Consider the following 24,458-nt stretch of genomic DNA (forward strand, 5'->3'; position numbering starts at 1 on the left):
ATATGGTCACTTCTTTGAATAGATTTAGGTTAAGTGCATTTTCATTCTTCCTGTCTTGTGTGTTACTTTTTGAAAGAGTTTTATAGAAAGAAATTTTTTTCCCTCCATATATAGGTTTGAATGAAAAAATTTTAACTTTTTATTATATTGCATGGTTGGTATTTATATTGGGATGTGTTGTGACTTGTGACCAATGTCCTTAAGTATTAAACTATTATATAATGATAATTAGTTGTGCACATAAATATTATGTTAATTATATTAATGACAAAAGAATCGATTTATTTATAGTTATAAAATACAAAAACTGAACTGAACATATTTAAAATTCAAAAATCAAATTACTAAAATATTTTCTAAAATTTACATATGGATTTAGCCTTTTTTTTCCTAAAAAGTTATTTTAATAGTATAATACTAATAAATTTTTAAATTTTGATCTTTTGAATGTATTGAAAATATAAAAAATATATCTTTTTAATAACCTTTAATAAAATATTTACAGAAATGCTAGATGAATAAGTCATTTTTGTAACCAAGTCTAACAAAGTATCTTTAGGCATGTTTTCTCATTTGCATTATGTGCTCACTTTCATCCCAGCATATTCGGTACTCTTAAAATATGTTCTTATAACATATGTTAGCAAACCCCCCTTTAAATATTCTTGTACAAAGTGTGTTTTTACTTTGATCCTAACCGGTTTTATTATAAGGCCTAAGACTATGAAGGGATTATTAACTAAGCTTGTGTGAAGTAAAAAACATCATATTTTATCTTTTAATGTTCTATTGTTTAGTCCGTTTAAATTTACATAACTTGATTGCAATCTAAGTGTATCAAGGCTACAATGGTTCACAATAGACAAAATTAATTTGAAGTTATAAAAACAATTTAAGAGATTTGCATTGCAACAACCACACAATGATTGTGCAAATTAAACTACAACTTAAAACCTCTCATATATATAGTACTTTTACAAATTGGGGTATCCTCCCGGGTTGAAAAATATCGTAGAAAAAAAAAACGTTACAATTACAAATAGAAAGAGAGATGTTTTTAAGCATTGAGTTGACAATTCAAAGCTCATAGTTTATTTATTTAATTTAGCATATTGAATTATTGATGTCTCTTCTTTTTGAACTTGAATAAAACTTTAAGTTTTCTCACGGTTCTCCCAAATCTTGATGTGAATTCTATCACTAAATTCCAAAATAGGATTCCGAACAACTTTTCCTCCTTTGATTTTTGTCCACCTGATGATAATTAACAAAAAGTTTATATATATGTTTGTGCATAGCTTTATGAACATTTATGAGAATTATTGTTTAATGTGTTACCTATATTTTGTGACCAAAACATGAAGAAAGGTGGCTATGAAAGCTCTACTTAACTCAGCTCCTGGACATTGTGTCAATCCTCCACCAAAAGGCTTGAAATTTTTGGACACAGTGAAGGAGTCAAGCTCCTTCATTGCATTCAAAAAATGGAACAAATATTTGTTAGTGATCAAGTTAACAAAGTAATAAGATAAATAAAGGAAATGAAAATTTCATACACACTTTCCAGCGCCATGGATTGAAAGTAAGTGGATCCTCATATATTTCTGAGTTCATATGAAGATTTGGTGTAAAAGCCAGGATGATCCAATTAGCAGGAATTATATATTCTGTAAAATTATAAAAGTTAAACATATTATATCATCATCTTACAGAACTTGGGATATTTAGAGAGAACTGTAGGTAGTAGTATACCTTTAAAGTGAATATCTTTCAATGTTTTTCTTAATATTCCAGGAAGCAAAATTGAGAACCTAAGGGTCTCATTCATTACCTGAAATATGCATAGTAAGAATTACTTATTTACAAAGAATAAAACAAACCAATTAATGTTTTCTTTAGATAAATATAAATGATTAAAGTTCCTTCTTTATTTTCGAATTTGTTTGAGTGAGTTTTTAAAAAAAAATTAAATATTTAAAAAAAATAATAAAAAAAATGATGTATAAATATTTCATACAAAAATATCTTTTTATTTATTAATTATGTTGGATACAATAAATAAAAATAATTTATTTATTTATTTATTATATTAAAATATATTTTTAAGTTAAATAGATTTTTTAAAAAGTTATAAATTATAGCTCGTAAAAAAATATTTTTTATTTTTTTAATATTTTTATTTTTACTATTAAAAATTTATCAAATACATTAAAAAATATTTTTTATCAATTTAATACCATCCAAACAAAATTTCATTAAGTTAAAATTAAAAAGAAGCAATTAAGATTGGTATTTTTTAAACTACATGTCGTGTAAATTTCATGGATTTGTATTCATTCCATGTCAATGATGAAGTTCTTGATTTGTCTCGGCTTCTTAGAATTTCCTCATGTTCTACCTAAGATACATAGAAAAATAATGGTTAGTGAGAAACTCTAGTTGATAGTAGATACAGACATTTGGTATGAACTTATATATAATTGCATACTCTTAGTTCTTCCACGACTGAAGGATACTCTGATAAAAACTTGAAGATTAATTGTGCCATTGATGAAATTGATGCAGAATTAGCAAACCATATCCCTAATACGAGGTACACAATTTGGTCATCATTCATAATTTTGTCCTTTTCCATGTCATTAATTGCCTGGTCAAGAAAATCTCCTCCATATTTTTCTGGCGAATTGCGCCTTTCCTCTAAAATATTCTTGATAATTTTAAATGCTTTTCTCCATTCCTGAATGAACTCAGTTTCAAAGAAAACATCAGTAATCTTTTAGGAGATCACTTGGATAAAGATACTAAAAATGTCTTCTTTTAAAGACATTTACATATATCATGGTATTATTGGACATTTTTATTAAAATCAGAACAAAAATTAATTTATTATAGCAATAATAATAAATCTAATTGTCTGCGTTATAATTATTAGACCCCATTTGATCCGACCGATTTACACAATTTAAATCGAATCATGTTTAAAATTTTTGATAAAAAAGACAAATATATCCCTGATTTTTGTTTTATAAAAACAAAAAAAACAATGATTCAATGGGTTATGTAAATTGACCAGTTCAATCAAATTTGATAATAATTGAGTTTATTGTTATGGTTATAAAAAAATCGGTTTTATTCTAGTTTGTTAAAAAATTTAAAAATAATCGGTTCATTAACACGTCCAATAATAATGTGACACATAAGTATCTTTATAAAAAGATATTTTACGCGTCTTTATGAGAGCATCCTCCCACATTTTAACCTTTCTACTTGGATGTTTAAGGAAAAAAAATAGGATGTAATAAGTAAGTATTATGTGCCTCAAGAGCAACTTTAATAGAGCTTTTTCAGAGTTTAAATCTAATATTATAGAAAGTATTTGTTTTAAAATTTTACTTTCTATTGAAAATTATTAAAGAAATGATAATGATTTTAGTATAAAGAGACCGTCAATTAAATTTTGCAACCTTGTATAAAGGTTAAATTAAATTAAAATTAAATATTAAAATGAAAAATTTTAAATTTAATCTTAAATTACTATTCATGACATATGACCTCATATATTTTAATATTGCATTTTGTGAGACCAAAATAAAATTAAATTGAAATCAAGTATTATTATGCTCTAAGAATATATGTTAATATTATTAATTAAAAAATTTATACAGAAAAATATACAAAATTTAACATTTTAATATATTTATTATTCATTTATTAAAGTAAAAATTTTAAAACTTCTACTAACAATAATAACTTTAGCATATGTCTTTAAGGCATATATTACCTAAACCTACAAAATTATTCATGTTTACCTTTCTACCATAAGAGCAATGTTACATATTAATTTTACTTGCACACAATCATTTTCAATCATTCTCATACCCTCACTCTATAATAATATATTTGTAAAATATTATGGTTGGTTTTTTTAATAAATAAAATTACTTATCTTCCACATGTTAGATAATAATAGAAATATTTATGTTTTTACGTAGTATACTACAATTTCACAGTCACCCTTATTTCACTAGTTGTACTTGTAAAATTCACTAAGAAAGCCAATTTATAGTTACTGGCTACGAAATAAGTAATACTAAATTAGTTTTTATAGTTTTATTAAATTTTAATTAAATTTTTATATTTTTTTAATTTAGTTTTTATATTATTTTTAATTTTATAATTAAGTTTTTTTTATAAAAAAATGTTAAAGTTAACAGAATATTTTTTTAAAAAATATATAATCAAAAATTTAATTAAGTTCTTAATTATGAATATTTTTAATTTGTAAAAAAATATTTAGTTAACTCTAATAATTTTTATAATAGAAATGACCTAATTACAAAATTAAAAACAGAGTAAATAACCAATTGAAAAAAAATATAAAAACCTAATTATAAATTTAGTAAAATTATAAGACTAACAAAATAATTAAATCTACTAACTTCTGAGACATAATTTCATATCCAAGGAAAGTAAAATAGATAATACAAACTTTTTTCGGCTCAATTTTGCACTCTGTGCAAGCAACTCGAAGAAGAGGAGAAGGTTGTTTCACTTTTTCATAGTCATAGCTTGCGGAATTAGGTTAGTGTTGTTTATATATAATGTAGATAATGTCCATATATTAGTTCATTTAATTTCATTTCATTTCATTGTTAGTAAAGAGAAGATTTCATTATTAGTAAAGAGAAGAAGAGGAAGAAAATAAGACAAAAAAGAAAAAGAGAAGAGAAGATACAGAAAAAGAAGAAAACAATGCAACGCATTAGCGATATTAATCGTTTGAACGAAGACAACATATATATTGAGGGGCATTTGAATAGTTAGGTATAATTGGTAGATTTATAATTAGTTTTAAAATTTATATTATGTTGTATGATAAATATATTGTAGTTGGTAGATTAATGTCAAATTTGTTATTTTTATAGGGAAAATTGAAAATATTTTTATGCAGCACTGAAGTAAGTAGAAACTTTTATTAGATAGATTATTGTTTAGAATATATTTTCTTTTTATGATAGGCCTTATTCTTTTTTCTTTCTTCTTCTTTTTTTTTTTTATCGAAATCCAATTCAAAAATCGTATGGGTTCAAAAATAGGGTTCTGATTCGCTTTGATTCATTGGTTTTCAAATAGTTTTGCAGTCATCGGTTTAAAAATAGAATGATTTTGCTTGATAATCGAACCAAATTAAACATTAGTTTTCGTTTAAACCGATTCGACCATTCAGTTTGATTCGTTTTTAAAACAATGATAAAAACCATATATGAAAGCTAAATAAGTAGTCGACTGAATTACATATGCCATCAAATATTAGTTTACCAAACTCAATATTGAGTAATACTCCAAATAAGTGCCTCAAAAAAATTTAATTAAAAATTTTAGGTCTTAAAAATTTTAACTATTAAATTGGTTTTTAATATTTTATTTTATTAGACAAATCAATCCTAATGTTAAATTTTAATAAAAAATTAGACAAATCAACTGTTTTTATCGTTATTTAATAAAGACATAACAATGTTTAAGAATTTATAAAATTTTCATATCAATCTCTTTTTATAGACAAATAATATAATGTAAAAATTGATTTGTCCAACGAAATAAAATTTAAAATCCAATTTAATAATTAAAATTTGTTAAAAACTAATACGAAACAATTTTTTTTAGGAATTGATTCGGACGTCGATACTAAAGTGCATAATCAAAATTGATTCGTCCATGCAAGAGTGGTCGAGCTATAGTAATTTCGAGCAATGTGTCGTTGAAGAGAGAGAGTTATACATCGGCCTGGACTGAACACCGCGGCGGAAATACCTGCAAAAGATACTCCGACGCTCAAGTCAATTAAGAGGTTTAATGAATATGCTAAGCTAATATAAAACTGAAAGTAGAACCTGGTCCTTAGCCGAGGTTGTGTACTCGGCTTTATAGATGATGTTTTTCCTATTGTGTGGATAGTTCCGAGATTTTGGGTTGGTTATCGAGTTTTGTTTGAGGCGAGCAGATTTTGCTGACCACATCTCCTTTTTTAAGCTTATCGGGTCCGATTTTATCATTTTACGCTGAGCTTTTTGGTGACCGAGGTATAGGTTACGTATCATAGCCCCCAAGCTTGCCTTGGTTTGGACAGGACAAAGGCGAGCTTTTAGTTGTCATATTGTATACCTCGGCCATGGATTTGTTGTTGTGTCCATATCTTGTAGCCCCCAAGCTCAGCTTGGTTCTATGCAAAGATTTGAAACATTTTTGCATTTAATTCTTGCCTTGTTCTTCGCGCCTTAAATGACTGGTTGATTTGATATGTGTTGCGTGCTTCTAGGTGTCCCTGACCGTGTGATTGAGAGGTGTTTGAACTTGGTTTTCTTTAACGGTTAAGATTAAAAACGTTCCATATGTAACTGCTTAGTCATTTGTTGTAATAATTGTGCTTGCAACCTTTGGTTTTTTGTTGAATAATTTTGCTTTCCTGGGAACTTTATATGTCTGGTTACAGAATGTCTAAAAAAGGTGAGTGTTAACTTTTTATTTCTTCTGTTACTTCCTACTTTGTTTCGTTTCTTCTGATTGATGGAGAAAGAAAAGGTTGTGGTTGATGCAAATGATCCTTGTAGTTGGGTTGACCCAATGGTTAAAAGTTATGTCTCTCAGTTTAATGATTATGACTTTGTTAAACTTCTTGGCTCGGGTATCTGGGTTAGGGAGGGTAGTGGTATTGATATAGAGATATTACCTTGTGGGGAGGGTGACCGTGTTTGTGGCCGCTTGTGTGACTGGTCCTTCTTCTATATGTATAGTTGTTTGTTTACTGATTTAGGTGTTAGACTTCCTTTTACCGAGTTTGAGTGTGGTGTTTTGTATTGGTTGAATTGCGCTCCTACCCAGCTTCATCCAAATTCGTGGGGGTTTGTGAGTATCCTCGCCTGTATAGGGTGTTTCCTATTACTGTGTAAAAGCTTGCTCTTCTTCGAAAGAGCGGTAGGTTTGATTCCTCCTTTGGCACTATATCTGCATTGATGTATTCGAGAAAAGGTGTCCTCCAATCCTATGCCTGTGTGATACTTGATATTGTGGTTAGCTCAAAACTCGATTTATCAAGTGTCAACTATGATAGTGCTGGTGTGTGTGTTGTCTGTCTAGTAGTGGCTAATTTGGATAATACATTAGCTCTAGTGTTTTGTTCTCGGTTTACATGAATAATATTAAACTCATTGAACTTTGAAATAAGATCTTTTGTTATGAGCCAATATTTCTCTAACAAAGGATCTTTTACCTGGTAGTCGCCTTTGATTTGATGTACTACCAGTAAGGATCGCAATAAACTGTTATCCGAGGTATTTTGAGTTGTTGGGTGAGCTTTAGTCCAGCCAATAGAGCCTCATATTCTGCCTGGTTATTGCTTGCAGTAAAGTAGAACTATAGTGATTGCTCAGCTATTACTTTGTCTCATTCCTTTAGTAGTATGCCTGCTCCGCTTCCTTTTTTGTTTAATGCTCCATCTACGTGTAAACTCCAACTTATCTCTGTGCGTTGTGTCTCGGCAGTCATTTCCGAGATGAAGTCGGCCAGTGTTTGTGATTTTAGGGTTTTTCTTGACTGGTATTGAATGTCAAACTCGGAGAGCTCGATGGACTACTTGATTAATCATCCAGCAAGCTCGGGTCTGGTTAATATTTGCCTCAGAGGTTAGTCAGTTCGTACTATTATTGTGTGGCTTTGAAAATAGTGACTTAGTCTCCTTGCTGTGGTGACTAGTGCTAGTGCCAGCTGTTCTATTTTCGGGTATCTTATCTTCGTTGGCTGTAATAACCTGCTAATGAAGTATACTGGCCTCTACATTTTTCCTGTTTCAACAACTAGAATCGAACTTATGGCATGGTTAGATACTAATAAGTATAAATGCAATGGTTTACCTGTTTTTGGTCTCTGGGGTATTGGAGGTGATGTTAAGAGCTGTTTAAGCTCCACAAAAGATTTTTCACATTCCTCAGTCCATGAAAATTTCTTATTCTCAGAGATTGTTTGGAAAAAATGATATGATCGGTTTGCCACTGCAAGTAGAAAACGTGACAGAGCAGCTATTATTCCTGCAAGTTGTTGAACCTCTTTTATTGTTTTCGAGCTTGCCATGTTCAGTATTGCACCACACTTTTCTGGGTTTGCTTCAATCCCTCGTGAAGTCAACATGAAGCCGAGGAATTTTCCTCCTTGAACTCCGAAGGCGCACTTTTCTGGATTGAGTCTCATGTTGTATGCTCGAACTTGATTGAAAACTTCCAACAAGCTGTCGCAATGTGAACCTCATGCAGGTGTCTTTGCTACCATATCATCTACGTAAATTTTCATATTCCGACCTATTTGTTGTCGGAATACCTTGTCCATTAGTCTTTGATATGTAGCACCTGCATTCTTTAGACCAAAGGACATTACCTTATAACAAAAATTCCCATGTTCCATAATAAAGGCTATTTTGCTTTGGTCCTCTGGGTGCATTAGGATCTGGTTATAACCAGAGTATGCATCCATAAAACTTAAGCTTTTGAAACCGGAAGCATTATCTACTAATTTATCAATGCAAGGTAACAGATAAGCATCTCTAGGACAAGCTTTATTTAAATTTGTAAAGTCGACGCATATGCGCCATTTACCTGAGCTTTTCCTTACCATTACCACATTGGAGAGCCATGTGGTGAAGTGGATCTCCTTAATGAAACCTACATTGAGGAGCTTCTTGGTTTTCTCTAGTGCTGCTTGTTTTTTCTCTTCCCCTAGGTTTCTTTTCTTTTGTGCCATAGGTCGGACTGCCGGGTCTAAGTCTGGAATCTCCATGGTTGCCTCACCGAACCGAGTCATATAGTCCTTTAGGCTTTCGTGTTGTCCTTGTCTGATTGTGCCTAGGTAGTCTGATCCGTGCACATATATTCTTGATGCAACAAAGTAATCGATGAAAGATCTCGCCAGCTCCTCAAAAGAAGAAATTGAACCTGCAGACAACTTGGAAAACCAGAGTAATGCAGCACCATCAAGATAAGTAGGAAAAGCTCGACAAAGCACAGGCTCATTGTTAGCGCCGTTAAAAAATATCATAGATTGGAATTTCTTAACAGGAGCGCGGAGATCACCAAACCCCTTGTATGGCTCAACACGAAATTTTTCGGCATTTGAAAATTGGTGATCTCTTCGGAGAAAGGGTTGTCCAATGTTAGCTTTTCCTTTGGCGGGATGATGTTCAGGGGATCTGTATTGCCCTGAGCCGAGCTTTTGGAGTTTTCTTCCTCATGCTTTCCAGCATTATTATGGGCAGAAAGCTCAGCTATCCTCTGAATCTCTGCCTGAAGCTCAGCAATCTGAGCTAGGATCTCTGCTTGTGTGGGTTGTTGGATCCCATTATCGGCCATGCTTGAGGATCGGGAATCCTGCAAAAAAGAGTAAAAAGCTAGAAAAAGAAGACGGTGGGGTTAGATAAATTCCGGCCCCACGGTGGGTGCCTAGTGATTTGTCCATGCAAGGGTGGCCGAGCTATAGCAATTCCGAGCAATGTGTCGTTGAGGAGAGAGAGCTATACGTCGGCCTGAACTGAATACCGCAGTGGGAATACCTGCAAAAGATACTCCGACGCTCAAGTCAATAAAAAGGTTTAATGAATATGCTAAGCTAATATAAAACTAAAAGTAGAACCTGGTCATTAGCCGAGGTTATGTATTCAGCTTTATAGATGATGTTTTGCCAGTTGTGTGGATAGTTCCGAGATTTTGGGTTGGTTATCGAATTCTATTTGAGATGAGCAGATTTTGCTGACCACGTCTCCTTTTTCAAGTTTATTGGGTCCGATTTTATCGTTTTACACTGAATTTTTTGGTGATCGAAGTATAGGTTACGTATCAAAAATAAATAAGCATTAATAATATTATCATTTACCATTCTTAACTCAATTAGAAATAAAAGTATAATCTGAATATTTTTTAGGAAAAAAGACAAACATATAAGACATTTTACTACTACATACCTGAATCATTTGATTAGAATATTACTAATACTTGAGTTATCAAGATTTTAAAACACAAATCTGATTGTGAAAATAAATGTGTTTACAATGCAAGTGTAATCATGATTAATTATCTAGGAAAATATAAGAATAATTTTTGAAAAGTATTTTGAATGAACATGAACCAAAGTAGTAGTTAAAAAAAAGTTTAAGTACGATTTTGATTTTTAAGATATAAGTCAAAAATTTTGTTCGTCCCCAATCTTTTCTTTTTCATACAAAATCGTTATTTTTATTAAAATTTTAAAATTTTAGACCAAACTACTATAACAAAAAAATTATATAAAAAAAGGGGGAACCACGGAGAAGGAAAGAAGAAGAAGAAGGAGGAGGGGGAGGGGAAGAAAAAGAAGGTGGGGCGACGAAGAAAGGGAACCACGGGGAAGGGAAGAAGAAAAAGAAGAAGAAGAAGAAGCAGGGGGACCGTTGCTCTTCGCCGCTCGCCACTCACTGCTCGTCGCTATTCTTCGCCAGTTGCTGCTGTTCGCCGCTACCTCTCGTCGCTCGCTGCTGGTTTGCCTCCTCGCCGCTGCTCCTCCCTAGGGTTCTAATTATGCTTCTAATTTGTTGATTTTGTTAATTATATTGTTGATTCTTCTTATTCTATTTCTTTGGTTAATTACATTGTTGATTTGTTGATTTTGTTAATTACACTGATTCTAATTTTGATTCTATTGTTGTTGTTGATTTTGATTCCATTCTGATTTCATTGTTCTTCTATTTCTGTTTTTTTTATTTCTTCTGATTTTGAATATAGAAGAAAAATATTTCTGCTTCTGCTTTTATTTTTGCTTTTTTATGTTTATTACATTGTTTCTACTTCATTTTTGTTGTTGCTGATGCTTTAATGAAGAAGAAGAAAAAGAAGAAGATATGTTACTGTGATGGAGAAGAAAAAGAAGAATAAAAACTGAGTATTTTGGTGAAGAAAGAGGAGGGTATTTTGGTTCGAATGACGATTTTAAAATTTAGCTGAATTTTAGGAACGATTTTGTATAAAAAAAAAAGGTTAGAGACAAAAAAAAATTTCGGGCTATACCTTAGAGAATAAAATCTTACTTAACCCTAAAAAGAAAGATAGAAAAACAACTATATACATGTAATGTTTAAGATAAAAATATAAGAAATTTAGAAAGAACAAAAAAGCAAAAAGTAAAGAAAAAAATTGAAAATCTAGAATATTATTATACTATGGCCAAGTTGGTAAAACTCATATGACCAGAAAATATATTTTTATTTAATTGGATTCGTTAGTTTGTTGACAAACCTATAGAAATTAGGTTTAATTATTCTGTTGATTTTTGTAGTTTTATTAAATTTTTAGTTAGGTCATAATATTTTTTTAATTAGATCTCTACACTGCTTTTAATTTTGTAATTAAGTTTTTTTTATATCAAATACATTAAAAATAATAGAATATTTTTTTTCAAAATACAAACAGTAAAAAATCTAGTTAGGTTTTTAATTATGAATATCTTTAATTTACGAATAAATATTCAGTTAACTCTAATTTTTTTATACTAGGAAGGACTTAATTATAAAATAAAAAATTTTAAAGCAATGTAATGATCCAATTGAAAGAAAAAAAAGTATAAGGATCTAATTAAAATTTTGGTAAAATTATAGAGACTAACAGAATAATTAAACCTAAAAATTAAAATACATGCCAATTTAAAAAAATAATTTTAATTTGATTACATGAAAAATTGAATAAACAAAAAATTAACACTTTTTAATAAAAATTAGACTTAATTAATAATAATACATTATAATTATTTTTTTGATTATCTTATAATTAAGATGTTCTATGTTGGGAAAAAATGTGTAAAAAAGAGTATGCCACTTTATTCATATAAACTTAGTTAAAAGTTCACTTTTAGTAATATATATATATATATATAAGTGGATAGGACGATATAGAAGTCAAATTTGGTATTTTAATTTTTAAGATTTCATACCTTCAAACATTTGTGGTAATTTGTTCCTGGAATATTTAATGGAATTGTCTTCAACCCTTCTGTAAAATCTGTGAATAATTCTTCTGATATCCTTTCAAAATTGCTAGATAAATTTTCAATATCATATCCAAAATAATGCTTTGCAAAAAAGCGAAAGTTCATCTGCAACACAAGAATAATAAGATGGTTCAATAATTTAGTTTTCCGAAATAGTTTTAGCTAGCAAAACAATATATATGAAAATTTTTCTAAAATAAAAAAAATTTAAATCTTAAAATAAATTATTTTAATTTTATTTATCTAAATATATTTTTTTAGAGTTGTATGCAAAATCGGATCACTCTAAGACGATCTTTGTATGCAAATTGGAGTACTCTTTTTCGATCTGCTTTTATTTTGTATGCAGATCATTCTAGAGTGTTTTGATTTTTCATATAACTATAAAAAATATTTTGATAAATAAAGTTGAATTAATTTGTTTTAAAATTTAAAATTTTTTTATTTTATTTTGAAAGAATTGCTCAATAATGTATATACCTTTGTTATAGATTGTTTAACATCAATTGATGTTTGAGTTGACCATTGATCCAAAGTCTTTATAAACATTTCTTCAAATTGAGAAATCAACTTTTCTTTTATGCATTCAGCACCAATATGATTTAAAGTGATACTTCGAATGTACTTGTGGATGTTAGAAAAAGGTATTCCAGATCCATCAGATTGTTGAAAAATCTTAGTAACAGGACCTGCCCATAATTCAACTAATTTACCTTCTTGCTGCATCAAGTAACTATTGAATTCAGAATCTGTTGATATCACAATTGGTTGACCAAATAAACTAGTTCGAAATATGGAACCAAAGCTGTTGACAAAAAAATAATAAATAATTGTTGTAAATGGTGGATGTCCTCTATAAAATTTAAAAAATATTTATTAATAAATTAAGTATGAGTAAAGAAGATTAAAAAATTAGAATTTATAATTTGAAAAAGTGAAAATATTTAGAATACGAATTAAAAAGATTAATATTAAAAATTTTGGTACAAAATTAGGCCAACAGGCTAAAACAATTAAATTGAACCCATATTTAGCCTAAGCCCAAGGTATATAACCCTCAAATTTAGTGAATTCAGCATCTTCCCCCTTTAACAGAGAGAGAGACATGGTAGAGGAAGAGAGAAAAGATGTGAGAGCTCAAAATCCTTGGCACTATTCATCATCATCTTCATTTGTCCATAACTTTTGATCCGGAATTTCGATTGACAAGTCGTTTGCGCCTGTTTGTCTTGAATCCCTCTTTAATTCTATCTAGGTATTATGATAAATAAACATAAAATTACTGTCCAGTTTTCCATTCCCTTTCAATTCGCATTTTGGGTTGAGTTGTTGAGGAATTTCGATTTTTTAAATGCTTAGAGAAGGTTCAACCTTGAGTTTTAATGAAGTTTCGGCCAAAGATTACGTGAGATACGGTAAGAAAGCTTAACTCTCTTCATTATCCATAATTTTAAGTAAAACCCTAGCATAAATATTGAATAATTATTGTGATTAGATTGTGTGAATTATCTTGCCTTGTTGGAATTGGCCTTGGGGTTGATTTGGTATGGAGTTGAGTTGCGGATCGGAGTGGTGAGGTTGAAATTATCGGAGAAGATTTTTTCGAGGTTGAAAACGTTATCATTAAGGTACAAATCTTAATTTTAGATAGACACCATGTAACACTATGTGAAAATCTAGGTTAATTATCCCTAGATAGCATTGAATAAAAATAATTGTTGTGAATGATTGATGCTTAGTGTGGATTTTGTGTTGGTTGATGATTGAAATGATAATGTGTATTAGCATGAATTTGAGTAATGATGCATATGTATGGTTGAATTGAAAAGTGTTGTGATATATTCGCCTATAAAAGGCTAAGTGATGAGAATTGGGTCGGGGGTCGAGATAGGGTGTGATATTCCCTATTAGGTAAGTCATGGTAAGTAGTGATTACCATGTGTGAATTGATTGCTAAACTAATGAGTTTTGGATGAATTGAGAGTGTTGTATGTTGTTGTTGTGAATGAGTGTGTTTGAAGGAATGTGCTAAATGTGTTATGATTGGGTCGATTCCGCTTGAAATGGATAGGGATTGATAAGTGAGTGTTTGAAGTGTTTAAAAATGGCATTAGAGTGAATTGTTGATTTGAATAATGAGAAGTTGGTTATATGATGAATTGTTAATTTGATTATTGATAGAAAACTTGTGAAATTGGAATGATTATGTTAGAACTTACTTGATTAGGTGTTCAATGGTTATAAGATGATGGATGAGTGTTGAAATGCATCGAAGAAGTTTTAGAATAGTTTGAACTAAGTTGGATTTGGAAATTTGTTGAAATGAGCCTTTTGTAAATTTGGTAAAAATGAGTTTTTAATTAAATTCAACGGGTGCCAAAGTTTGGATTTCAATAAAATTTATCTAAAATTAAGGTGGTGATGAGAGCTTTAAAATGGTTTACGAATATTGAAAAATTGAATTTTGTAGAGGAAGTTATGAATGATTAAAAATTTAAGGTTTAAGATCAATTCTAAGATTATCCAGAAAATCAGAATTTCTAGTATGGTGTCCACGCACAGTATGGTGCGTGCGCACAAGACAGAGCGAGGAAAAATGCTCGTGTGTAGGCATGAGAGGTATGCATATGCACGCTCAGGAATTTTTCAAGTTGTGCGTACGCACAAGGGTGATGCGTACGCACAAGTCTTATTTTCTCAATTAAACTCTGTTTTTGACTGTTTGGCTTTCCCGACAAACTTGTAACTTTTTGTAACCCCCAATTAAGGTCCGATAAATAGTTTTTAGGCCCTGGAATAAGTGAGAGTATATTGAAGGTATTGAATTGAATTATTCTCGGATAAATGCTTGGTTAAATCGGATGACATGGTTACGGGGATGGTGATTCGTTCCACCCGTGATGAGGACGGTGATATTATCCCGCTCATGAGTTAATGGAGTTGATAATTGATAAAAGATAGGGATCAATGAACCTAAATTTGATAAATTGATAACAAATTAGGAAGGTTGAGGATTTCCTTCAGATTATACATTTGTATATGTGAATGGGGATTATGACGAGATTATGACTGAAAAGTATGATATGCACTATATTCCAAGAGTATGGTGGACACTATATTCCGGAATGAATATGCGAGTTGAGGTTGAAGATTTCCTCTCTCGTATTACGATTATAATTGAGAAGGCATTATGGTTGACGTTGTGAGGACGGTGGCGTTGTCTCGCTCACGTAAAGGCGAGTTGAGATTGAGGATTCTCTCTCTTACTATGATAGACAAGTTGAGATTGATAATTTATTCCCTTGTTGCGGTGGACAAATTTGAGGTTGAGGATTCCCTCTCTTGTTGCACCGGGGAGTTGGATAGAAGGTTGAGGATTCCATTTGATTCAATTCTATATTATTAATTTGAATTTTGGTTATGTTTGATTATGTTGAATTGAAATAAGTTTTGGATTGATATGGTGATGACGGTGGCTTTGTTCTGCTCACATATAGGCAAGTTGAGATGAGGATTTTCTTTCTTGCTATGATAGATAAGCTGAGGTTGAGGAATGAGGATTTCCTCTCTTGTTATATCAAAAAATTGAAAGGAGAAAGTTGAGACTTCCTTTCGATTTAATTTCTGGCTGTGGCATGAACAAGCTAGGTTGAGAATTTTCTACCGTTACATCACAATCTCTCTCTAATTGCGGAGGTTGAGGATTCCCTCCTGAAAGGTTGAGAATTCTCTTTGTATAGTGAGACGATGTCCGGGTTAGCTATCGGGTGTGTCGGATTCTTGTAGTTTATCCGACACGTGAGCTCATGGCCAGTAGAACAGGTATGCATCATTTGCATTTATGTGTATTTGATTGGGTGTGTATCTTGTATTTGGGTTGCCTTGTTGGTTAATTATATCTATATGTTACCTGACCTAATTGCTTTATCTGTTCTCTCTACTTGTGTATTTCTTATATTGCTTTGTATGTGTTTGAATAACTGATAAATCCTTTATACTGGCGGTGGTGATGCTGAGAGTTGTTATTAATGAGATGTATTGATATGGCTTGATGATGAAAATGAATTTAATTGAGATTGGTACTTTTTGAGTAGATGAAAGGATTATGGTTTGTTCCACTTAATATGAGATGAATGATGAGATGAGAGTTATAATTTTGAATCGTAGCCAAGTTTGGTGAGTTGACAATCGTTAGAGATTGAGATGATTAACAAATAGAAAAGAGATTATGGTAGTATTGATTTAAGGCCGATGAATACATTGTTTAACTTAAAATTATTTGTCTGTAACTATGAGAGAATTGTTATTGTATTAAAGAATTTTATAAGTGAAGAGACAAGTAAAGGATAAACTAAAAGTATCTATAAGAGTTTTTTCTGTTTGGTTTAGAAAAGAACCCTAGGCTTGAACTTTGTGTTGATTGGAGTTTAGGATTGTCTAGCGGGTTCATATCTTTTTATATAGTCTCTATTTGGAATTATTATCCTACTGAGAACCTTCGGGTTCTCACCCGTTGTCGAATTTTGTTTTCAGATACAGGACATGAAGCACCTCTCTAAGTGCGCTGGAATATTGATGAAGCGAAGACTTTACTTTCGGATTTATTTATATTTATATAGTACTTTTCTCCACTTTTGATATATGTATATGTATATCCCTCTTAGAGGTTAATCTTTGGATAAACAGGATTATGTTTTGTTTAACTTCTAGTTCTATAATATACTTTCTAGCCAGTCTTATCTTCGCAGGTCGAGACTAGTATTTTTATGTATCTCCTTTTGAATTATATATATATATATATATATATATATATATATATATATATATATATATATATATATATATATATATATGTCTCATTTGTTTCTGTTTACTGACACTTTATATCTTCAATGTTTTGAATGTAATGTGATTATTTGTTTTGTCATCTTTTTTCATAAGCTCCTAGCTATATTATTATCTTCGAAATATATGTATGTACTTTTCTATTTTAGAAGTCATAATACCTCATCATCTTTGATTTATGACTATAGCGTAAGACTTTACGTGGTAAGGTGTTACATCTTCTATATTCCTATTGGTAGGGGTGTCCGCGTATCGGATCGGATCGGATATGGCCAAAAATTCGATCCGATCCGCATTAAAATCATCGGATCAGATCGGATCCAATATCCACAACTTTTAAGGTTGGATCCGATCCGATCCGATCCGATCCGCACATTTGCGGATCGGATCGGATCGGATATCGGATATATCCGCAAAACACAAAAATATTTTTAAAGGCTTATTTTTATTAAAAAAATATCAATAAAATTCATTTTTTCTATTCTTTTAAATATGTTTACTTTTAAAATAATATTAAACATATTTTTTTAAATAATAAATTAAAATAATATAATATATATGATAATTATTAATTGAAATAAAATATAAAAAGAATATTTATTTATTTATTTCTTTAATTTTGCGGATATCAACACAAAATCCGCAATCCGATCCGATTAGTGTGCGGATCGGATCCGATCCGATCCGATCCGAAAGCCTTGCGGATCGGATTCATATCCGCAATTTTCGGATCGGATTCGGATAAACACCGCGGATATGCGGATCGGATCCGATCCATGGACACCCCTACCTATTGGGTGAAAATAGAGGAGACATGCTCACTTGTTTTTATGGGGAAAAAAAAAGTAAACCCAAATATTAACATATTAACCTTTTTTTTAGGTTTTCTTACAAATGTACCATCTTTTTCAAAATTCAATACTAAAATGTCATTCTTTTAAAATTATTTTCTTAAACAATAAAATTAGGCATCTAAACATATTTTAAACCAAATTTTTAATTAAGTTATCGCGTACTTTTTCTCCTTCGTACATATGTAGATACTATTGCTTTCAAGCATATTTTTTTCATTTGTTATTGTTGTTGTTGTCGTCGTCACTGCTACTACCGCTATCATCATTGTCGCTGCTACCACCATTGTCGTCTCTTCTTTTTTCTCTTTTTTTCTGTTGTTGTTTGATTTTTTCTCTTCTTTTTTTTTCGATTCATCCTCTTTTATTATCATCATTATCGACTTCATCGTTTTTATTTTTTTCTTCTCTTATATATGTTTAGAAAATTAGAGCACATAAATTTTAATGCACAATAAAAAAATTTTGATATACAAAGGACCACATGTCTAAAATATTTGACATTTTTTATCCATTTTCATGAAGGATAATGGCCCCTTGTCCAAAAAAAGACACTTCGATTCTCAATCTTTTTATTTTAAAATAATACGACTCCTCTATTAAAAAATTTGTTAAATAATAACAAAAATTAGTTTTATAAAAATTTTATTTGTAATTTGTGAGAGTTTTAAATTGTTTATCCAGAATGTCTTGATTTATTATTATTATTATTATTATTATTATTATTATTATTATTATTATTATTAGTAGTAGTAGTTGTTGTTGTTGTTGTGTACTACGTGAGAGGCACCTTTGCAGACAGCATACTCAGCACCTTCTTTAATGAAAACGCTTTTTGAATTAATGTAACTTACTATTTTCGCTGCCCGCAAAAATACCTCTCAATCAACATGAAAAAAAGTTGTTTTTTTTCCCTTCATCTTTATAATGATAGCGGTATATATATAAAAGTAAAAACTGTAGGAGTCTAATAAGACATATAAAATGCGTTGGTAAGAAACCTTAAAACATCATCTAATAATTAAATTTATGTATTTAAATTACAATTCAAGTAATACGTTCGAAAAATAGCTACTTTATAAATTTGTATGTGACTGAACATTAGTTTTTACAATTTCATACTGCCTAAAAACTAAATCCAAACTTTTTGACATTATTATAAAAATATAAAATAAAAACTTTAGCCAATCTACATTTCATTAAGTTGAATTTTGTTCTGAATAAGTTAGTACATACCTCTGGATTCTCTTTGTGATGAAAGGGTGAATGTCCAAAGAATAACTTGGAATCATGAACTGAAGGGTCTCTCCAATGAATGGAATACCCAATGAACCAGGAGGAAGAGAAGATCTGTTTCTGAATTTTGGGTCTTTAAGAATAATAATCCAATGAAATACATAGATCACTAACACAGCCACAATACACAATCCCATCAGTATCCACATTATTCCTTGATTTGTGTTATATAGTATGTGATGCTTTTTTAGAAGATTTAATTGCACTTGTATTTATAACTTGTAAGTGAAAAAATATGGACCAACATACATGTGCTAAAAATTAAATCTCTTAAATATATACTCTTCTACTATAGTACTGCAACAAACACCATTATTAGTAATCAATCCTAGGTGCCAACCGTTAGATTAATAGCTATAAATGCATGCGTGTTTGAAAAGGACAATAATAAAGAGAAAATAAAGGTTAGGGGAGAGATACTTCTTATAAATATTTATCAATATTTTAGTTTAATATTTTATTTTTATATTATTAAATTTTAGAATTTAAAATTTAATATAAAAATATTTTATTAATTTTATTAGTCATGTAATATTATTTTTTTAATCTCTTCAGAATATTTGTTAACAAGACTTTTAAATTTTTATCTACTCAATGTATTAAAAAAAAGTCTTTTTTCTTTACTCTTTTATCGAATATTTTTAAAGCACTTTTTAACTAAATTCATCAAAGAGTGCTCACAATGACAGATCATCCAAGAGTAGTTAAATAGTTAATCATCCAAATTTGCTAAATTATTATTTTTGTCTAAATTATTTCTGATCATAAAAAATTTAATATTAATAATTTTAATAGTAAAAATATAAATTAATTTAATATTTTTATAATTAAAATTGTTTGTATTTAATTTTTATGATAAAAAAGTTTATTTTCTCATAAACAACATAAAGACTTACATCATCTAATTTATAAGCATAAGAGTAAGCTAAAAAGTAGTTTAAAAATATTGAATAAAAGAAACTAAAAAATTAAAATATTTAATTTTTTTGTAAAAGCAAAAATACTATGCTAACATTAAAAATCAACCATCAAATTAGCAATTATAAATCTGTCTATATTTATATATATTTCACATATATTTTAAAAGAATAATTAATCATCAAAATAATCAAATTTTTGCAGCTACATAATTAATTATTTATGAATAACAAAAATTATCCTTCATTATTCAACTAATGCGTATTTTATTTTTTGTTCTTATAATTATATTTTTCATAAGTATAAATTTAATTTAATTAATCATATTATGTATAAATTTAATTAAAAATATAAAGATAGTTCATTTTTTTAGTTTTATATAGGTGGCTAATCTTTTACGTAACGGGATTCAAGAAAGAAATAGACAAGAAAACAAGTCCTACACTAGAGTATTAAAATTTGAAAAAAAAATTTATAAAATTTTGAGTTGTCATGTTAAGTTGTTAACTAATTTATATGGTAATAACTTTTCTAAGGTTTCATTATATTGGTATTTCTATCGGGGAAAAAAAAAAAGTTACATGCAGATGTTAAAATTCTGACGAATAAAAAACCAATTTAAAATGATTGCGTATGAAAATTTAGCAGCACGTGATTTAAAATGAAAATAATAATTATGTTTATGGAAATCACAGGACCTGTTAAAGAATTATTTACCTATATTTATCTATGAAACCATTACCGTTGTTTTTAGCTCGCGTTTGGTATACTACCTCCTCAGACCCTTAAGTCAGCCTCATCTCGTTTCTGATCTTCTTGTAAGTGGCATTATAAAACTTATTTTCTATTCTTTTTTGGGTATTATTCAGTTACATCTTAATTTATTTTGTGACATTATAAGAGTAGCACAAAACCATGGAAAGGAAACATAAATATTGGAGAATACAAATGCATTTTAATGAAATTCAACAAATGAATAGAAAAAAAATATATGAGGTTTACCTTATTCATGTCTATTTCCGTGTCTATTATACTATGACTAAAAATTAGAACTTGAATTCACTAGAAAGGTGGAGTTTATGGTGTCTATAGCTATAGTGTGTATAAAAGTTTATACAAATACTGTTAAAATTAAAGTAACACCATTATATTTTGATAATATTTTTTCTTTTATTTTCTAAATTAAAATACATTGTTAATCATCAGTAAAAGATATTATTTTAATTTATATTTTATTGCAATAGGCAGGTATGTTGCTAAGTTCAATATTTCAATTGGGAGGGAGTAATAAGTTATTTCAAGATTTTCTCCCTATACAGATTCTACTTGCTGTTTCAACCATAGCACAAGTGGGTCTCATCTTCTATGTCTTCATGGCTGGGCTTGAGATGAACTTAGATTTTGTTTTAAGAGCACCTAAAAAGCCCACAATCATTGCAATTTGCAGCACTCTGATTCCAATGATATTGGGAACTGGAATTTATTCTTTGGTAATAATAGTGGACAAGAAATTCTTAAAAAATTATGTTGAAACATATGAGTATAATAGACCCCAATGCTATTTTATATGGTCTATGGTTCTTAGTATCACAGGGTTCCCTGTTCTTGCAAACATTCTTGTGGACCTTAAACTTCTCTACACTAGGCTTGGAAAATTGGCATTAACAGTAGCAACACACAATGACTTCTATAACTGGATTATGTTTGCATTGGTGTTTCCATTTCTTGTTAATGGTTATAGAGCAATTTTCTCAATGCTATGTGTCATAGCTTTTATTCTCTTAAGCCACTTTGTGTTACGCCCTTTGCTAGAGAAGATAGTGGCCAAGAAACCAAACAAGCATGACTGGACTAATTACCAGTTGTCATTTGTGATCATGGGGCTTTTCGCTTCCACGGGGCTTACCGACATCCTCGGCGTGAATCCCCTCGTCGGGGCGTTGATTTACGGCCTCGCCATTCCACGAGGAAGCTTCACAGAGATGTTGATGGAGAGATCGGATGATTTTGGATCTAGATACTTAGCACCCTTGTTCTTTTTCAGTGGTGGCTTGAGGTGCAATATAGTTAAGGTTTTGCAGACTGTAGATTTGGGTTTTGTTGTTATAGTGATCTTGTCTATCTTCACAAAGATTGTTACAACATTTGCAGTTACTCGCTACTATGGTATGCCTTTCAGAGAGAGTTTGGCTTTTGGGTTGCTTATGAACACCAAAGGCGTCTTGTCACTCATAGTGCTCAACATTGCATGGGATAATAAGGTGGTTAATTAAATTGATTAGAAAAATGCTATATATTTTTTTCTGTTCATCTAATCTTGAGTATATATAGCATTGTTATTGTTTCTTATCATGAAAAATTCAAATATTAATGACTCTAATCATGAAAACTATAAACTGATTCATTTTGATAATTGAGCTAGTTCAACAAAACTATCTAAATCATTTGACAAAACTACCCAACAAATTATCTATTTTAAATTAATTTGTTGAACTACTCATCTATTTTTTAATAGATCTCAAGTCAATTTATATCTTTTATTATTAAAATTTTCAGTGCTTAAATCTTTTATAGTAAAAAACGGTAGTTTATTCTAAGTGTATATATATATAACTCTTGTGTTTTTTTTGTCTAACTCCCTCAATGTATAAATGACAAATGGTATCTGAGATTAATGTTTCCAATATATGGAATCACAGTTGTAATCAAAATTAATCCATTTCATTTAATGACGCCAAAGACTGATATTGGATGTGACAAGATCTAAATTTGGATCAACCCATATAACACACTTAATAATATCATCAATTCATTGTTATCTTGTATGTTCATCTAAAACACCACTTGATTAATGGCGAGAGCATAAAAGATTAATGTGCTCTGTAAATACTTCATAGTTTATCTTCTCCTCTATATCAGATAAATTATCTCCCATTACTATTTTAGTTATTTGAAACTAGATAGAGATAATTTTATCACTTTCTATTATCATGGTCATATGTAAATAACAGTATACTTTAGAAATGACACTTATTTTTACAAGACTTTCACTTTCTATTGATCAATACACTGACGCATTTATTCTTTTTTCCCCATTTCAGCTTATAAGTGCATATGCATTCTCAATCATGACACTTAATATTCTGATAATGACTTTCATGGTGTCTCCAATAATCAACGTCATTTACAGGCCAAAAACGGCCTATAGGATGAACCTGCTAAGGACCATACAAAACCTAGGATTTCAAACAGAAGTTCGAATCTTGGTTTGTGTGCACAATCCTCGCCATGCCAGCGGAATGGTGAATATCCTAGAAGCCTTAAGTGGTATCAGTGTCTCCTCTTTGCGAGTGACAGCAGTTCAACTCGTTGAGCTCAAAGGTCGTGTCACTAGCCTTGTCTCTGCTCAACTCGAGCATCAAAGCTCGCTCGGATTCTCACAATCACAATCACAATCACAATCATTTGAGGACATGGAAACGATAGCAAGTCATTTCCATTTCTTTGCACAAGTGCATAGCGGCAACCATGCTGAAACCAGCATGATCATGTCACCTTTTGCGACGATTAACCGTGACATATACAATCTAGCAATGGAGAAACAAGCATCATTGGTACTCCTTCCTTTTCACAAGCACTGGAGCTCCGAAGGCAACCTAGAAGTAACCAAAGAAGTGTTTAGCGAGATAAACCAGAATGTGATGAAAGATGCGCCATGCTCCGTGGGGATCTTCGTTGATCGCGGCCTTAATTCATTGTTGAATGCCAATTTGCACATCATCATGTTATTCATTGGGGGTCCTGATGATCGCGAAGCCTTGGCTATTGCGTGGAGGATGGCAGGACACCACAGGATACAACTCACTATGGTGAGGATTATTTTGTGTGGCAAGGCTGCAATGGAGGATCAAAAAAAGGAATCTGGCCATGAGGAACTACTATCAGCAGTGCTAGATAAGAATAAGGAACGAGAGTTGGATGATAGCTGTGTGAATAATTTTAGGATTATGGGAGTGAACAATAAGGATACAATAAAGTATGAAGAGAGATATGTGGAAAGTGATGATGATATCCCTAGAGTGGTTAATGAATTTGATCAAAAGCGTTATGATTTATATGTTTTGGGACAAGGGAAAGGTAGGCACTCAAGGGTGTTGTCTGAAATGTTGGATTGGACTGATTTCCCTGAACTAGGTGTTATTGGGGACTTAGTGGCATCAAATAGCTTTGGTTCCTACTCTTCTGTGCTTGTTGTACAGCAATATGGGTATGGAGGAATGGAATTTGGTAAAAATTATGAGAACAATCCTAGTTGTTATCCTCCTCCTATTCGCAAACCACCTTCAAGGACAAGATCATTAAGTAGAATGTTTTGAAGAAAGAATAACATCAAGTATGTATAGGTTCTGAATTGTGATTTGGAAGTGAGAGAGATTGAATTGTGTGGACTAATTGCTTGTACTGCTAAGCATGTATACAAACCAACCCAGTTTC

The 24,458-nt window shown here is 30.5% G+C and overlaps 2 protein-coding genes across 2 annotated transcripts; one reads left to right on the plus strand and one right to left on the minus strand.

Moving 5' to 3' along the window:
- Positions 1-941: 941 nt before the first annotated feature.
- On the minus strand, positions 942-19,216 carry LOC112711079 (cucurbitadienol 11-hydroxylase). The gene is made up of 9 exons (XM_025763631.2): positions 18,987-19,216; positions 12,535-12,859; positions 11,998-12,159; positions 2,489-2,737; positions 2,306-2,398; positions 1,753-1,831; positions 1,561-1,667; positions 1,339-1,466; positions 942-1,254 (listed from the first exon to the last, which is right to left on the minus strand). The coding sequence occupies exons 1-9, from the start codon at positions 19,193-19,195 to the stop codon at positions 1,155-1,157; spliced, it is 1,452 nt and encodes a 483-aa protein (XP_025619416.1). The 5' UTR covers positions 19,196-19,216; the 3' UTR covers positions 942-1,154.
- A 1,998-nt stretch (positions 19,217-21,214) lies between these two features.
- On the plus strand, positions 21,215-24,388 carry LOC112711086 (cation/H(+) antiporter 15-like). The gene is made up of 2 exons (XM_025763636.3): positions 21,215-22,225; positions 22,976-24,388. The coding sequence occupies exons 1-2, from the start codon at positions 21,215-21,217 to the stop codon at positions 24,338-24,340; spliced, it is 2,376 nt and encodes a 791-aa protein (XP_025619421.1). The 3' UTR covers positions 24,341-24,388.
- The last annotated feature ends 70 nt before the right edge of the window (positions 24,389-24,458 follow it).

The sequence above is a fragment of the Arachis hypogaea genome, chromosome 1 (assembly GCF_003086295.3).
Source record: "Arachis hypogaea cultivar Tifrunner chromosome 1, arahy.Tifrunner.gnm2.J5K5, whole genome shotgun sequence".
Lineage (NCBI taxonomy): Eukaryota > Viridiplantae > Streptophyta > Magnoliopsida > Fabales > Fabaceae > Arachis > Arachis hypogaea.

Bases quoted from the DNA above. Each gene is read 5' to 3' on its own strand.
- LOC112711086 (XM_025763636.3), top strand. From the start codon at position 21,215: ATGTTGCTAAGTTCAATATTTCAATTGGGAGGGAGTAATAAGTTATTT. The intron at 22,226-22,975 runs GTGGTTAATTAA...TGTAAATAACAG, and splicing joins ACATTGCATGGGATAATAAG to TATACTTTAGAAATGACACT.
- LOC112711079 (XM_025763631.2), bottom strand. From the start codon at position 19,195: ATGTGGATACTGATGGGATTGTGTATTGTGGCTGTGTTAGTGATCTAT. The intron at 1,668-1,752 runs GTATACTACTAC...ATAATTTTACAG, and splicing joins GAAAGATATTCACTTTAAAG to AATATATAATTCCTGCTAAT. The intron at 1,467-1,560 runs GTGTGTATGAAA...AATGCAATGAAG, and splicing joins TCAATCCATGGCGCTGGAAA to GAGCTTGACTCCTTCACTGT.